The following is a 17,414-nucleotide window of genomic DNA, read 5'->3' as shown; positions in this document are numbered from 1 at the left end:
CATGTAGCCTAGGCTAGCTCTAAAGTTGCCCATATAGCTGAGGCTGCTCTTGAAAAATCCTGTCTGCCTGCTTCTACCTACCAAGTGCTGGCTACAGACCTGTGTCACCTTGCTCAGCACCCAGATGGGTGTTAGCTAGTTAGTGCACTGTGGCTTTAAGTGCTCTGTAGAGAGAAATTATTTTGTGAATTTTGCAGAGCGCACATGATGACTTTGGTTGCTTTTTACAAGCTTCAACAGGATGCTCTTAAACCTCACATGTCCAGGGCCACACACTGAGCTCAATCGCCCCAATTATAAGGTAAGTAAGCAGATATACAAATGCAAAACTTGCAATGCTTTAGATCTTCATTCCAGCATCAGGATTAGAGGATGTGGGTTGCCTATTAGTCTGACCTACTCTAGGCATGACGTTATATTCATGGTTTTCTCTCTTATTGTTTGCTTTTCCAGCACTGATGACTGAACCCAGGGCATTTGCACATGCTGGCAAGCTCTCCATCACTCCACCAGTGACCTATGCCCTCAGTCCCAATGTGACAGTCTAGGATATCACTGGATTTTCCCAGTCCTCTAGGCCTGGTGTCCTGGAGAGCAGATATGGTTGAACCATCAGCTGCTCTTACTCACCTGCCTCCCTGTAGATCTGTGCAACAATGACTTAGAAGAACTAGACCCAGAAATCCTTAAAAGGAAAGATTCTTAGGTGTACCTGAACCCCTGATGCCAACACATGCACCCTTCCCACACTCTGAAGATTGTGAGAGAGGGAAGACGGGAGAGGGGAGAGCATGCTTGCAGATTCTTTGTGGGAGAGCTTCTTGAGGCTTGAGGCAGAGTATCCTGTAGCTGGCTTCAAACCAGCTCTAAGAGGACGGCCTTGAACTCTTGATCCTCTTACCTCCCTTTCCCAAGTTCTGGGATCACTGGCATGCATGACCACACCTAGCTGAAGGAGCAACTTTTCAGGGTCCATGAACTGTAGTCTTCCCACAACACACAGTGGAAAAGCCAAGGTCAACTGCTGAGAAGTTACTGTACTCTCCTCTTGAGTTAAGGTAAAGTTTTGCGGAGTGGGGTGCTGGAGATGGACCACAGTGTCTCCTGTATGCTAACCATGTGGTGTACCACTAAGCTATACCCAGTCTGAGACAGACTGCTTGTGCTAAGGAACTTAAGTCACTTTATCCTCTCAGTGACCCATCTTCCCAGCCCAGCTGTGTGATGGAGAAGCACACAGTACATGGTGTGTTTAAGCCAGGATTCTGTTGAATAGCCACAAGCTGGAAAAGTGGAATGCTATTTGTGTACAACCTGAGGAATGTCCCCCTACTCCCCACTCATTAGGTTTAAATTAGATACTTGTGGCTGCTTAGGCTTCCAAATATCAACAGTTAACTCCTCTCTCTCTCTCTCTCTCTCTCTCTCTCTCTCTCTCTCTCTCTCTCTCTCTCTCTCTCTCTCTCTCTCTCTTTCCCTCCTCTTTTTAGACATGGACTTACTATGTTGTCCAAGCTGTACTTGGTCTTCTGGGCTCAAGCAATCCTCCAGCTTCAGCTTCCCACATAGCTGACACTACAGGTACACGAACGGAGCCCTCCTTGATCAGGAGACATTTATCAAATTAGTTACCTGATAAGGAATTGGCTTACACAGCCCTCTCTGTGGCCTTACCAGCCACACAGACCCAGAATATTCGGTGTGTGTGTGTGTGTGTGTGTGTGTGTGTGTAAACCACACCCAACCTGAATACATTGAAACAGAAAAAAAATAAAAGAAAGAAACAAAAACTCACCACACACATATTATTTTTCTTGTCATTATTACAACAACACGGTGTAAGGACTGACATAGCATTTACATCATATTAGGCATTATAAGTACTCTAGAGACGATTTAAATATAGGAGAATATGCATCATTATATGCAAATACTACACCATTCTACACGAGGGACTTGAGCATCCTCAGATTTTAGTATGCTGGAAGGTGCGGGGTGTGCTGGAACCAGTTCTCCATGGATACTGAGGGAAAACTGTCTTCTGTCTTTCCCACATTCTTATGTTCTCATCTGAGTTTCTGCTCCACTTGTCCTGGGCTACTTGGGGTGGGAGATAGGTCTCAATAACACAGGAACTCAACAAAATAAAACAAAAGTGTCCTCTGGCTTGCCTCTAGCCTTGCCTTAGATTGTTTGGCACTGGAAAACTCCTTTCTGATACTCCTATATAAAATGGCCTAGATTGGTGGTCTTCATGCCAAGATCTATGGATATTCCCAGGGACCTGGAGACCCCTGGAGATCTGCACTAGAAAGGGAAGCTGAGCTAGCAGCACCCCTAAACTCACACCCCTCGGAGCAGGAGTTTTAGACACAGGAGCTTATTGAAAGAACAGTCCTTAGGGGACCCTTGGAGTTGGATCACCAAGCTCCCTCCTGTCTGATCTGCTTGATCTTCTGAAGCCCAGCTCAAACCCATCCCTCTCCACGAGATCTTCCCGGTCACCTATTGCTGGGCACCTGAGCTCGGCAGTAACCCTGACCCACTAATGCCTGCTTCCCAGCAGGAGGCCAGTTCTCCGTTCCATGTCTCTCTCCCTTACAACACCCTTTCCAATGCAGGTGTTCAGTAAACTTGCAGATGGTGCCTGGTGTCTTGAGCTGTGTCACATGAGTGCTTTGGGTGGAGAAAGCTAATGGCCCTGAAGCAGGCAGTTGGTCAGGAGGAGACAGGGAGCCATAGTGGCAGGATGAGTCAGGAGAGCACTCTGCCACTGATCAGTGACACCGTCAAGCAACCTTACTGGGAGGCCTAGTCTTCAGAAACTGAGGACCTGATACCTAGACTTCAGGGTCCTGGACAACTCCACAAGAGCAACTTTGTGTTCTTGTCTTAACTAGATTCTGTTCACATTCTTCTGTCCCTTCGTACCTCTTCTGGCAAAGCCTGTCTGTACTCCTCAGCCATGAAAGAGGCACATCCTTGAAGCCTAAGCTTCAGCTCGGCTGCCTGTGACCCGGTAGGCCCATGGCTAGTAGGCATCTCAGAGAGTTTCAGAGCGGGGAAACTCAAAGGAAATGAGGAACTCTCCGGTCTACTCAGACTACAACTCTTTCTGGAGGTGGAGGCCCCAAGGGGAGGGAGGGCTCACAAAGAGAGGCTCAAGCAAAGAGACTGGGTAACTGCCAGAAGCAAAGGACCAAGACAGCCAGGGGCCCAGGGCCCTGAAGCTCACACTCAGGAGGAGACAGGGAGCTATAGTGGCAGCATGAGTCAGGAGAGAATCCTGCTGCTACCCAGTGACATGACTTTGGGGGACAATCAATCAACCATTCTCAGTGTCTTGACCAACTGCAGGCCACTGTGGAGTAACTTTGCAAAGGTCCAAGAAGACTGGCAGGTGTGGCAATGGTAAGGGGTAACTACTGCTCACTTACAGGGGAACATTCTGGAGTCAGCGTCCTATGGGGGAATCTTGGAATTTAGGGATACTCCAAAGCCGACCTTCCTGTCTCCTGCTTCTCTCTTGTCATCCACCTCTGTCCTGCTTTTGGAGAGCTTCTAGTCACACTGGTGAGTGTGAGCAGAACAGGACAGTGCAGGACAGAGGCCCGTGTTCACTTCCAGCCCAGAGAAGCTTCCCAAGAACTGAAGTGTCCCGATTAAGAGCCAATGAGAAGGGATGAGATTCAATAGGCTGTGGAGGTTCTTAAGGGTTTTTCTAGTCAGTGAGATACTCCAACTGGATCCCAAAGATGGAGTACCTTAGCGTCACTGAACTTCTTGTCACCCGGGAGACAGCTGATCAGCCTCCCCAATACCTGGAACTGCACATCTGGCCTCCCTCCTTTCCAGAGTAGGGGTCCTTGTTGGCACTGTGGGGACAGATGAGTCCTTAGTTGGTCACAGGGAGAGCCTGGTATTACCTTGCAAGGCCCTCCCACTGAATCCTCCAGATGCAGGGGTAAGTAGCAAAGAGATCAAGGCTAGAACATCTGGCAGGGTTTAGAATCCATACTTGGAGGGTAAGACATCATGTCAATAGGGAGAAATACCTTCAGGCTCTAGGCTAGTGTGGCATCTGCCTTATCTTCACCAACAGGGTTGTGGACCCTGGTCTGGCCTTCCTTGGCCTCTCTCAGCTGCTGTAGCCAGAGGTGTAGGTGCTGGGCCTACGGAGCCAAACATCTGGGAGATCTGGCTGACTGTTGGGAAGCATCACAGGGCTGATATCGCCTGGCCCTCCACGGCCCTTCCAGGATAAGCTGCTGTGGTGAGAATTGGGCATGTTTGGGTCATAGATGGTCTCCTTCAGTGCTAGCCAGAGGGTGTCGCGCTTCCCATTCAGCTGGCCCCGCTCAAGTATGGGGTGTCCAGTGCCATTCATGACTTCTGGGGAGGTACCCACAGAATCTGGCACACGGACACTATGCTCAGAGGCACAGGTGTCATCTGAGACGCTGAGTCCCTCCAGGGTGCTGGCTGAGGAGCACAGGCCATCGGGGAGCTCTTCCACTTTGGACTTAGGGCAGTGGGCAGGGCCTTCTGGCAGTGCCTGCAGGGGCTCAGTTTTCTGTCCCTGGGAATCTTGCCTGATCCAGGTTTGGGGGGTGGGGCCAGCCTGCTTATATGGAGAGGAGGTCTGCAGGGCTGGACACTGGCTGAAGACTGTCTGGTGGTCTAGGAGCAGATCCCTTGGGGAGACAGGGGCTTGGGCATGCTGGAGGCAGCAGCTGCCATCATGTATCTGCAGGTCTTCAGAGAGTATGGAAGGCCGATGGGAAAGCTTGCTGGTGGCTGTGCTGGTGTCGAAGCTGGGACTCCGGCGCCGTGCCAGGGGCTGCAACTCATAGTGTTCGGAGAATCCTGGTGGCCCCGCTCGCCCCTTCTCGTCAGGATCCTCAGTCCCGGCATCCCACGGCAGATGGGCGCAGGGCCAGAGGATCTGGCCACAGTTCTTTTCTGGCCCGAAGAAACAGCACAGGGACTGAAAGAAGAAGCTGGCAAAGCCACAGCCAAGGAACTTGACCATCATGACGATGATGCCCAGCTTCCGATAGAGCAGTATAGTGGAAGGCAGCATGATCACACCAGAGGCAAACAACACTCCAGTCGTCATCGCCGTGGCCCGGCTGATCTGACGTAAAGAGAAGGCCACACGGCTCAGGCGGTCCGGGTGTGGGCACAAGTGATAGGAGATGCAGTAGTTAATGGTTAAGTCTACAGAGAGGCCCACAGAGGCAGAGAGAAAGAGAGCTTCGGCAGTGTTGAGTTGCCACTCAAGAAGAACCAGCAAGCCCACCGTGAGCAGTACGGTGCCAGCCACAGCTGCCACAGAGAACAGACTGAGGGGGACATTCCAGGTGCTCAGCAGCAGTGTGGCAAAGGCTAGTGCCAGGGCCAGACCAAGCACGACAGCTGGCTCTGTGCTTAGACTATGCTGCAAGCTGTACAGCTCCAAGTTGCTGGTGAACCAACCCTGGTTGAGGCCAGGAGGTGCCTTGCTCATCTCGGTTGACAACCAGCGGCTGATTTCAGTGTAGAAGTGGTGGACCGGGCCGTACTCTGTACTGTAGGGTAAGTTGGTCTGGAACTTTAGAACTAGAGCTGCCAGGTTGCCATGAGTATCGAAGCGGAGTCCCAGGTCACGTGTGCCATCAGGACTTTGCTCCAGAGCCATCATCTTGAGACAGTGCAGGTAAAGCTGGGGGGCCCAGGGGAATTCTGATTGTCCGCAGCATAGATCAGGACCCAGGCGGCCACAGCTAGGGCTCTCCATCCACTGCTGTAAGGCTTCCACTAAACACAGCGTAGGCCAGCCCTCTGGCTGATCTCCAAAGAAGCTCTGATTCTGGGCTCCATGGCAGAGAGCCAGGAGCCACTCCTGGGCCTCCGGGCTGCTAGGCGAGAAGTCAGGATCACTTACCACTGAGCTGTTGGTGCGAGGGTCCAGGGGATCACTAGTGTCCACTGGCAGGATTCCCCACACCAGAACCACTGGCAAGTTGCCGCCCTCGTTTGGAGGCAGATCCTCGAACAGGAACTGCTGGCGATACTCTGCGTCAAAGCGTTCAAAGGGATGGCTAGAACGGAAGAACTGGCCTCCAAGTGGCAATAGAATGGGCAGTTGCAGGCGAGGGCTGACGCCGCCGATGTAGGCGCCCCCTGCCGCCAACGCCGCGAACCAGCAGATCCAGATGTACCGAAACTTAATGACACCACAGGGCAGCAGGCGCTGGAAAAGCAGGCGCGAGAGGATGGAAATAATCTTGCGAAAAATACGGATCCGTCTGTGCAACGCCAGCAACAGCCTCAGGGGGTCGCTGCCACCCCTCTGGCCGTGCGCTTGGGCCACACAGCCGTGAGCCAAGTAGCGCTCATGGAGCACCACGGTGGCGGGAAGCCAGAGCAGTGTGAGCCCCATGTGCACTAGTACAGCAGTGCCCATGAAAAGAGCAAAGCAACGCACTGCGGGCAGGCGGCTCAGGTAGCTGCCGTAGAAGGCTGCGCTGGTGGTGAGGCCTGAGACCAGGAGCAGGTAGCCAAAGTGGTGCATGGTACGGCCTACACGGTGTGGCATGCCCCCGGAAGGCACCTGACCCCTGCTGAGGCGCCACATATCCAAGAAGATGAGCGTGTAATTGACACAGACACCACTAAGCAGAAGGAGAGCCGCTAGATTGACAAAGGGGAAGTAGGCCATGCGGAATGCCACATGGTAAAGAAAGTAGGCCACCATTAGGGAGCCCAGCACCCCTAGAAGTGACATGAACGTGATGAAGAGTGAGCGCAGGTAGAGGGACATGCCAAAGAAGATGACAACCAGGGCTATCAAGGGATACATGGTGTCTTCGGCTAGGTAATACTTCAGCAGTCTGGGCTTGAGGCCCAAGTCCATGCCACTGATAGATGTGTAGTTGTCAGAGACTTTAATTGGGTCACCTAGGCCGTCCAGGTAGATGTCTAGAAGAGAGGAGGTCTTTATAATGGGCAGGAAGAGCAGGGCAAACTTGAGGGAGGGCACCTGGTAATCCGCAGTCTGGGGACTCAGAAAGTCTCTGTCTAGCAGGTAGTGCAGGAATTCATAGACCACGTTGCTTCCGGTACACTTGGCAGGAACTTGGGCACAAAACGGGGGTTTGTCCTGGCTAGACCCCACACAAGCAGGCACCAGGACACCACGATGGTAGAAGGTGGCACAGAACCGTAGCAGGGCCAATGTGCGGTCTGTATCGGCTTGGGTAGTGTCTTGGCAGGAGGAGCGGTTAGACAGCACGGCCAGATAGTTGCCCAAGGACCAGCTGGGGCAGCACTCATTGGCTGCTGATCGCTGGCACAGAGCCCCAAAACTGATGTGAGAGCGGATCTGTAGGGCACACAGGAGTGGGGGAGTGAAGCTCAGAGGGAAATCCAGGGGCCCAGGTTACCTTAACCCTGTCTTGAGCTCTCTCACCTCTTGTCATGCTGAAGGGCAGAGAGCAAGTATTTTGACTACCCAAAGGAAATACTTTGTCTCAAAGCTGTCTTTGCACCTCACCTAGCTTCTAGTAACTCTATCTTGGCTTTATCAAAGGCAAGCCTGGGGAGGTTTCCCCAGACCTTTCCCAGAGGCTACCAGAAGGGCTCCTGCAGCCCCTCCCTGCCAGCTTTGCAACTTCCTAAGTCAGGAATGGGAATAGATGTGACAAGCCACATATAGGGCAAGGTCAAGAGACCAGGGAGCTGGAAGCAAGCAGTAGAAGACATTCCAGGGTCAGGGTCGTGGAGAACCCCCAGCCCTTCTTTCCCTGGGTTACTGAAGGCCTCTTAAGGCCAGAACTTCCTCTTGCCACCGTGTGCCTCCTTTCCTTTTTAACCCCGCTGTCCCCATCACAACAGCTGGTGTGGGGCAAAGCTCCCACCTGGGAGTCAGATGCCCCACTCTGCCATTAACCACATGTCTAGTTGACAGCGACACTGATACTATACACTTATCAAGTCATTCCTAGTGCCAGAATTATGTCAGATTCTTCCAAATTCAATCTCATTTCACAGTCACTTTCCCTATAAAGGGCATACTATTGTCCCTATTTCATATTTACAGGGCTGAGGATGTAGCTCAGTAATAGAGCATGTACTTAGTCCATTCAAGTATCTAAGTTTGATCCCCAGCACACACACACAAAAAACAAAAAACAAAAAAACAAAAAACAAAAAACAAAAAACAAAAACAAAAACAAAGAAAACCAACCAACCAACCAAACAAACAAACAAAAAACAACACATATGGGGCAGTGAGAGATTAAGAAGTTACATACCAAATGAACCCTGAGCTGGCCTTGAACTCAGGCATTTGAGGGCAGAACACATATTCTTAACCAGTGTCTTCTGATGCTCTGGACATTGTGATGTGACACAAGGGACTTGGTGTATAGAGCTATAGAGCACTTTGCATTACTGGTTTTAGCAGCAAACACTTCCACAGATGCCTCTGTATATGGTTCTCCAGCAGCATAACTGAATTGCCACTGCTTGGATTGACAAGGCTGCAGTCTTGAAGCCTAGAGTCTCTACTTCCCGGGGCCAGCGTCTCTTCCACACACATTTTAGATCTCTTTTCAAACCTTTTGAAACTCCTTATGCTCTGCTTGAGTTCTCGTTGCCACAGGAGGTTGGAGCTTCTACAGTTAGCCTACTTTCCTTTGCCCTGGCCCAACCCAGAGCCTCCAGCAGAATTGGAATAGTTTTCTAAGCAGGAAGAGCTCTCCTCAGTCCACCTTGGCAGTCCTGGCTAAGCAGTATCCCACGGGAACTGGGTCCTTCATGTCCTCAGTTCCCACCCATACCCTGGCATGTCCCCAGCCAGCTCACCTGCTCCTGTTCTATGCGACACATGGAATGGATGGCTTGCAGGTTCCACAGGCTTCCCCCAGAGGTGGACACAAACACCAGCTTTGCATGGCTCTTCTCTGCAACACAACCCCCACACAGCTCAGCCCTTTGACCCAAGAACCTGGGCCCTCTAAAGGAGAAGATTCTCATTCTGGGCCACCTGAAGCCTTGATCCCCAGCAGTCGGAAGTCTATACCTTGTGCCTAGTCTTGCCTGCGTTCATTCTTGCCTGCACCTGACTGGAGGACTTGAGACCGATTTTATTACTCCATCTTCCTTGGCTTGGATATGGCTGGTGGCCATTTTCTTTTCCAATCTGCCTATTATTAACTCTGGACCTGCTCATCCTACAGGGTGTGGACCCCCCCCTCCCCACTGAAGTCAGGACTGGCCACCATGCAGCTTACCAGGGCGGCCACAAAAGAAGTTCTCTTCTTCTTTGACTTCCACAGGCCCCACCATCCTCTTGGTCCGGACCACACTTTCCTCGGCCCTGCCCCAGGCTGCAGGGCTCAGGGTGCTGAGGAGGCTTGAGCTGAGGTAGAGAGAAGAGTTTTCCCAAGGTACTGTTCAGGATGGTGGACTCTCAAGAAATGGAAGGAGCACCAGCCAGCTCTCCCATGTCTTTGGAGAAGTCACCTGGTGTCCTTTCCTGGACTTCTTCCTCCCTTTGCTACTCTCAGTGGGAAGATGGGGGACATATTACCTGTTCATCTCAGGGTCTGGGGAAAGAGAAAGCAGATTCTTGGGGCCAGTGAGGGCCTGCATGGCTTTCCAAACTTCTAACCTTCGGCCTATCTCTGTGTCTCGAGGCTCAAAACCCTGCAGGAAAAAGAGCAGAGAAGAACAAGTATGCAGGAGTAGTGGGGGGCAAAGGAAAACTACCCTCCTTCTGCACCCTTCCCAGCTGTACCCCTTTGGTTCCCTCCTACCTGGATTGTAGATATATGATTTCTGTACCATCCCTATCTCTCTTTGGTGATCCAGAACTCACCAACACCACCTTATACCCCTCCCCCTCAAGATAGATCAACTGTCTGCCCTAGACTGAGCTGTAAGGTTAAGTGTAGGGATCTCTTTCCCTCCTGTGGCCTCTCACCAGTAAAGGCTCAGAAAAGTCAAGTGGTGGGCTTCCCAACAGCCCAGCTAGGGTACAGAGGAAGATGAAGGCCAGACACCCCACGATCACAGCCACTGGCCAATCAGCAATCATATGAGAATAGCTGGAAAAGAGGGAGAAAGCATGCCTGAGTTGGTGTTGGGTATGGTAGTAAGGGTGGTGAGCTGGGGTAGCAGAGAAGAAAATTTATGGAGTGGGTACCAGCCTAGCCACTCCTGGGAGCACAGAGAAAGACTGGCCCTACCTCTTCGGCATCCGGAAAGTGCGTTCCTGCCTGTAGAAGATAAGAAGAGACGTTTACCATAGTCTTCTGGTGTGTGGGGGGGGGGTTGGGGAGAAAGACTGAGTACATATTGGGTTAGGAAGGGAAGGGGTGCAAGACAGAGGACAAGGCATAGAGGAAGTTGGTACTAATTTTTAGAGTTGCCCACCCCCAAGTTCCAGTTTTTGTTTTTGTTGTTTGTTTGTTTGTTTCCTGCTCCATCCAAGCTGCCACCTCCATCCGAGGCAGGAGCCATCCAAGTCACTTACTAAGAAAGGAAATGGAGGCTTCAGTGTCTGCTGTACCTTTTAATGGCTTTTCCAGCCCCCTCCTTACCTGACACTGACCACATGGCGCTGCACAGAAGGTTGCTTCCAGACCCCATCATGCTGAGAGGTGTCTATGGAGGTGCTGAGGTTGGAGACATGGGCACATAGAGATGCTTGGTCTCCTAATCCTAATAATGAACTTCCTTCTTGATAGTCTTGAGGCGCTCGAGGAAAGGCAAAATGACCAGCCGTTAACGGACTCGTCGGGTCTATAGCCTGGAGCGTGGACACGGTTGGTGGTGGTACCGGAGCACCGGTTGGGTCTTCAAGGGGACAGGTGTGGAGGGAGCAGCTTCTCTCTGGGCTTGCCTCAGGAGCCATGGCTTTGGTCTAGGACCTGGGAGAAGACAGGCAGGAAAGATAGGGGTAGTGGGTTATCTGCATCCCAGAATTATTCAGTAAGCGAGACAAGGAGATAGGAACCTAGGGGTGGTGGTTTTTCTTTTTTCCTTTTTTAGTTCTTCCGACAGATGAGGAGGGTGAGAGCTCAAGTCATGCATGCCAAGGTCCACATTCGCCCAAACAGTATTCATTCTTAAAGCATAACTGGCACTGCTTGATAGTAAATGTATCTCTACATGCATGGTCTTATTTACTGCCGACAAAACCAAGAAGAATTTTCTTGCTTCACAGGCTTGAAAACAGATTCAATGAGAGGTAAAGATTAGAACAAAGTCCAAGGTCTTCTGAACTTGTAGACCGTGCACTTCCTAACTAGTTGCCTGTTTATATATTCCCCACCCCATGTAGCGCTGGTTTTCCTGAAAATCATTAGGTAGACCCTGTTGCTCTTGAACTCAGAGAGATCTGCCTGCCTCTGCCTTCCTTACAGGCATGCACCACCATGCTCAGCTTTTCTACACTCTTGACAGACATCCTTTGAGCATCTGCAAAGGGTCCCTCGTTACTCTTTCTAAAGCAGTCACCGGCATCCTCTCTGTTTCATCGCCCTACTGGATTTTTCTTCGTGTATTTGCCGCAACTAGTTATCAGATTAGAGACACGCCCCACTTCTCAGGTGTGCTGTGGAAGCCGGGAAGGCAGAAACTGATGTGTAGAAAGGTTCATCTCTACATCCTCAGTGCCTTGAGCATCTTACTGACACAGAAGGTGGCCAGGGATGTCCATTAAGTGAACGGTGTTAGACTGGCTGGTAAAAGTGGCATTGTGTTAAATAAGACTCAGTACATAGCCCTGGGAATTCATGGTAGTTGGGAGATGTAGACAGCCCAACATGTTGGATTCTATCAGAAAGAAGTTCAGATGGCCCAATTTTAGTTGGAAAACTCAGTAAACAGGATTGCTGCTTTTTCAACAGTCCTGGCATGGGTCATGAACAAAGCACAGGTTTGCTTTGTTGGGGTGTATGACAGGAAGGAGTCAGTGATAGTCCCCAAATTAATCATCAAGACAACACTGTGTGCATGTTTAGTTCCTCTCTTTAGCTCCATGGGAAGGGAGAGCTTTACTTCTGGGGTAGGATTGCCAGTCTTAAGACAGGAAAGAGTTGACAACAGAGCAGACTGCCTGGAGATGATGGGGGTTCTCAGAGAAGTTCAGGGCCGAATGATTTGGCGAAGTCTCCTTTCCTTTAAATTGCTTGGCTTACCCAGCCCAGCAGTTTACCTGACTCCCATGGGAGATTCAGGTGTATGCCACACTGACTCTGATATCCAGGCCTACCTGGTGCCCTGCCAGATGTGTCATGAGCCAGAGCCCTGGCCACAGTGGCAGATGGTCATTGCCTGTGGTGGTTGAATGGCTAAGTTCTTCCCAGAAACCATGACAAGAAGGTGGAAATAATGGGTGGACTCTGCCTATTTCCCTCCCCTGTCAGAAGAGTGGCTGTATCAACAGTTTAAGACAGAACAAGCCTCACATTGAAGGGGGGGGCGCGATGGAGGTAGGCTCCAGGCTCTCTCATCTTTTGACTCCGGGCCCTCAGAGAAGACAATGGTTGGAGCATTCTCTTTTGAGCTCTCGGTTTTGATATAGCACACATGACATTCCTGAAATAGAACTTGGCATGTGGAGGACACGTTTGCTTTCCTACTCTTTCTCAAGTTCAGGACCACAGGGAGTGTGTTCTCTTAAGCAGCGTATTTTGCATGGGTAACGTGACCCTTTTAGGTACTCAGGTAATATCCCCATTTCATAATGTCTGCATTTGAAATCTGATGTCACGACTGAGGTCATGCATATTTATTTGTACTAACTTAACATTTAGAAATATATTGATTTTTTTTTCGAGACAGGGTTTCTCTGAATAGCCCTGGCTGTCCTGGAACTCACTCTGTAGACCAGGCTGGCCCTTGAACTCAGAAATCCGCCTGCCTCTGCCTCCCAAGTGCTGGGATTAAAGGCGTGTGCCACCATGCCCGGCAAAATATATTGATTTGACCAAAGACATTCTAAAGCAAGACCTCAGACAACTCCATAAAGCTGATGACATAAGCAGCCAGGCGCTAAGCCCTTGGAGGCCAATCCCTTTGGGCCAAAGAGAAACTGGATAACTGCCTGGGTCATGGGTATGTATGAGATCATTTGTTAATTTATTCACTTACTGAGACCGGAGCTCACTGTGTAACCAAGGCTGGCCTTAGCCTCCTCAGTGCGCAGTGTACAGGTGCATACCACCATGCCGGGTGTTAACATTTACTAGAGTTTTTACCTATAGTTTTTTCCTATTTTATTTGTCCATTTATTTATTTGTATATTCTATGTGCTCAGTACAGTAGTCAGCCTACGTTGGGTTTTGAGGTTTGAATATGGCCAGCGTCAGCAACTGTTTCTTGAGAACAAAGCTGGCTTTCTGTGTCTTACCCTCTTGAAGAAGGCTTTCTACCCACCAGATTGATGAATTAATAAAAAAGGGGAAAACCATTTGCTTCCACCTGTGGGGCTTTCTCTTCCCTTTGAGGAACACAACAGACATTTCAAATCAGTTAATCTAGACAGTGTGTCAGTCTCTGCTTTTTTGCCTCTGAAGGTCTTTAACTTCACCTTCGCCTGCTTGCCTCCCTGTCTGTCACGTGACTCCCCTTCCCCCACCTTGCTTGGGTGCCTGCTTGCATGCACACTGGTTTAGATTATATCATGGTTCATAACCTCGCCTCTCTGCACTATGCCAGCCGTTATATCATTATTTCACAAGAGCCTGTAAGCCTCTAGCCTGGCTGCTGTAGAGCTTGGCCTTTGTTTTAATCTCCCCAGTTTGTTTGTTTGCTTGTTTAATTTTTAGCACTGTGCCTGACCTGGGTTGGGTCTCAACGTGACCAGCATCAGCTCTGTCTCCCTCTTAGGGGACAGCCTGCCTCCTAGAGCTTAAGACAGTCAGGTAGCCAGGGTAGAGGTGAGGGGCCTGTTCCAGCAGCCTACGACCTTAGAGCACTGAGCACAGGACATATTTTTAAGAACCCGGCCCCAGCTGAGCGTGGTGGCACATGCCTTTAATCCCAGCACTTGGAAGGCAGAGGCAGGCGAATTTCTGAGTTTGAGGCCAGCCTGGTCTACAAAGTGAGTTCCAGGACAGCCAAAACTATACAGAGAAACCCTGTCTTGAAAAACCAAAAATAAAAAAAATAAAAAAGAACCAGGCCCCAACTTGGTGTGTCAGTCTCATTTGTAATAGAAGTTAGCCACAGAGCATACTGCTGGAAAATGGAGTACTCTCTTTCCCAAACTCCTTCTGTTGAAAGGGACCTAGTCTCCATCATTGGTTTGCTTCCACTTAGGTCTCTATGGTTCCAGCTTCCTCCCTGTAAACATTTCAGTTCCTCTACAGGGATCAAAGATCAACTGATCTTAAGCTTATCTGTCTTCACGCTGCAGGATGTTACGCCACTGTAGAAAATCTGTGCCTGACTGTGGTAGGGTTGAACCTTTGTCTCAGTCTTCCCAAGGAAATGAGCCAGCTCTCTAATTAGGATGAGTAACTTCCTGGGCTGCCTGTCTGCACCGGCCAAATAGGGGGTGGAGGGTAGTGGGGAGTGGGGTAGAAAGTGATGAATCTGGCCCCAGGCACATAGCCCCAATGCAGGCGCTCCAGAAGGGACAACTCTGTATGAAATAATCTTTCCCTGAACTCAGAGACTCATCTGGATGTCACTGTGGTCCCACAGAGTGACCAGGACAGATGAGGGGAGCTGTTCATACTATTAAGAAAGGCAATGGTCATTTTAAAAGTACAAATAATTAACTATTCAAACATCTCTGAAGCCAATGACTTTATAAATTACTGTAGAACTGAAAGTTGTGCCTGGAGATAGAGTACTTGGAGGCCAGCCTAGGCAAACAAGATCTCTGTCTCTGTCTCTGTCTCTCTGTCTCTCTTTCTATCCACCCCTTTTGCTTTTGATATATAGCCCAGGTTGGCCTCAAAGTCATGGCACTCCCCTCCTTAGCCTCCCAAACTGAGATTGCATATCGGGATGGCCTTGAACTCTATGCTTCTGCTTCCCAAGTGAGTTCTGGGGTTAATTTGCTACCACGCTTGAATTTTTTTTTTTTTAAAGACAGATACTCTCTCTGTAGGCTAGGTGAAGATGCAGAGGCGGGGCCAAAAGGAAGGGTCTTGGGAGGCCAAGGAAAGGGAGAAAGCAAGGTCTATGTAGTTTAGAGTAGCGTTGAACTTGTGATCTTCCTGTTCAGCCACCTGAGGGCTGGCATCACAATTGCATGTTACCTTGAGGGTGGAAATGAGGATGTAATGTTCTTTGTACACATAAGGCTCAAGTTTCATCTCTAGAACTGGGAGGAAAGGACTGCAGTGTGTGTGTGTGTGTGTGTGTGTGTGGTGTGTGTGTGTGTGTGTTTGTGTGTATGTGTGTGTCTGTGTGATGTGAGTTTGTTGTGTAGTGTGTTTGTGTGTGTCTGTGTGATAATTTTGTGGTGTAGTGTGTCTGTGTGTGTCTATCTCTGTGTGTGTGTGATGTGTATAGTATGTACTTTTTATGGTATAACTATCCCCAGGGTGGTGCTTGATTCAACAGGAGCATATTTGTGTTTCTTCTCTTGAGTTGAACAAAATTGTTATGCCTGTGTAGTATCCACGGTCTCTGGGGAACTTCAGAGATCAGCAGGGGTTCCAGAGGACTGCTGGAAGAGAACAAGTAGTTCCCATGCCTGGGAGAAATGAAGAGACCAGACAGGACTGTTCCTTGGCAAGATGTGCCAGACAGCCAATGATGCTGTAGCCCCTTGTACAGATGCTCCTGGTCCTGGGCCCTGCCCTGATTTGTCACTGTTCCCTCCCTCCCTCCTCTCCCCCCCCTTTTTTCTGCAGTGCTTGGGGATGGAGCCTAAGGCTTTGCCAATGCTAGAAAAAAATGCTTTATCACTGAGCTGCAACCCCTACCCCCAGCCCCAGTCCCACCTTCTTTTGGTCAGGTTGTGGCTCCAAGCAGAGTCCCTGGCCTGTGCTCTGGTCTGGAGAATATACCCATACTGTGATTTGCCCTCTTGAATAAGATTTTATCTCTCTCAGGGTAATAATTTAATAAAAGAGGGAGAAAACATTTGCTTCCACCTGTGGGGCTTTCTCCTGCTTCTGAGAAACAGAATGTACAATTTAAATCCGATAATCTGAGATAAGGTGTCTGCAACTGCCTTTTGCCTCTTAAAAATGCCTTTTATTTCAGTCCAGGCAGGAAAGAGATGAAGTGTCATGTCTGAAGAGAGATTCTGGGGGCGGCAGAGTCAGGCAGGACACACAAATGGCGCCATATTGCTACCTGGCCAGACTGTTCCACCACACGTCTGATGAAGTCAGAAAAATGAAGGGTACCCAGTTCTGGGAATGGGCGCTCAGTGGGAAGGTGGTTTTTTTTTTTCTCTTCCACCCCCCCCCCCAGGCTCCTTCAGCGGTCATGGCTTCAGTCTAGTTTTTGCCATACACGGAGGCTAAAGCCAGTGTGTACACAAGCAGGAGGCCATGCAGGGAAAACAAACAACGATTTGCTGGGCAGCAGAGCAACCGATGGCAGTGGGCAGACAAGGAACTGATGGTGATGGACAGACAGTCAGCCCGTGGTGTAGATCCCAAATGTCGCCTTCTCTCCCTAGGATACCTGCTTTGGCCAGCCTTTTTTCCCCCCGTTGTACATGCACACCCCTTTGCTCACTGACATGCAGACCGACATAGCTGCGGTCCTGAGGCCTTTTGCAAAGACGCAGAGGCAAGGCCTCAGGGAGTTGGGGAAGCTCTAGAAGCTAAGGAAATGGACATCTGCGGCCTTAGGGGAAAGGAGAGAACAGTGGGTGGGGCAGGTCCCCCAGGAGGTGAAAGCAACGAGAACTGGTATTATCAAGTGTCGATGAGAGAGGATGAACTAGCCAGGCAAAATGAAGGTGTACAATCATACTCGCCTCGGGAAAAGGCTTTCAGAAGAGAGCTGGGGAATGGATGAGGTGATATGTGGCGGCGGCTATTTAGGATACCTGATGCAGGCTTACTGAGAAGATCTTCCAGCAGGATCTACGGAGGGGTTCTTCCTACTTGTTCCGGCAGCTGCCTTCTGGGGCTAATGTATTCCCCTCAGGCCGCTGCTTGCGGTTCAGAAACTGGCAAAGAGAAGATCGCTGCAGCAGCTGGGGCTGCTACCACCGTCCATGCCCGTGGGCGGCGCCGCTGTCCGGGCTCTGGTGCTGAAGCAGCGGCAGCGGTGGGATCTTGCGCATGCGTCAGCTCCAGAGGCCAGTCGCTGGGCGGGGCCGAAGAGAAATCCGCCAATGGACAGAGGGCAGGAAGGATGGAGGGGAGACAGGGACACGAGCTGCGGCAGAGCCGCAGCATGGGGGGCTGGGGGTTCGTTGTCACGAAGGTTGTAGGCTG

At 50.3% G+C, this 17,414-nt stretch overlaps 1 protein-coding gene across 5 annotated transcripts; it reads right to left on the bottom strand.

Annotated features, from left to right (window-relative positions):
• Window positions 1–1,789: 1,789 nt before the first annotated feature.
• Window positions 1,790–17,263, bottom strand: Disp2 (dispatched RND tramsporter family member 2). Of its 5 annotated transcripts, none has more exons than NM_170593.3 (8): window positions 17,021–17,246; window positions 10,590–10,919; window positions 10,236–10,265; window positions 9,971–10,094; window positions 9,578–9,693; window positions 9,279–9,406; window positions 8,851–8,948; window positions 1,790–7,366 (listed from the first exon to the last, which is right to left on the bottom strand). In NM_170593.3, the coding sequence occupies exons 2-8, from the start codon at window positions 10,901–10,903 to the stop codon at window positions 4,139–4,141; spliced, it is 4,038 nt and encodes a 1,345-aa protein (NP_733481.1). In that variant the 5' UTR covers window positions 10,904–10,919; window positions 17,021–17,246; the 3' UTR covers window positions 1,790–4,138. The 5 variants fall into 5 exon arrangements, with proteins under 5 accessions (NP_733481.1, XP_006499170.1, XP_030105168.1 ...); XM_006499107.2 differs by having other exon boundaries at window positions 1,792–7,366; window positions 17,036–17,263; XM_030249308.1 differs by lacking the exon at window positions 8,851–8,948 and having other exon boundaries at window positions 1,792–7,366; window positions 17,021–17,262.
• Between the last annotated feature and the right edge of the window lie 151 nt (window positions 17,264–17,414).

This window comes from Mus musculus, chromosome 2 (assembly GCF_000001635.26).
Source record: "Mus musculus strain C57BL/6J chromosome 2, GRCm38.p6 C57BL/6J".
NCBI lineage: Eukaryota > Metazoa > Chordata > Mammalia > Rodentia > Muridae > Mus > Mus musculus.
The sequence above is the reverse complement of the archived record's forward strand: the minus strand, read 5'-3'. Positions and strand labels throughout refer to the sequence as shown.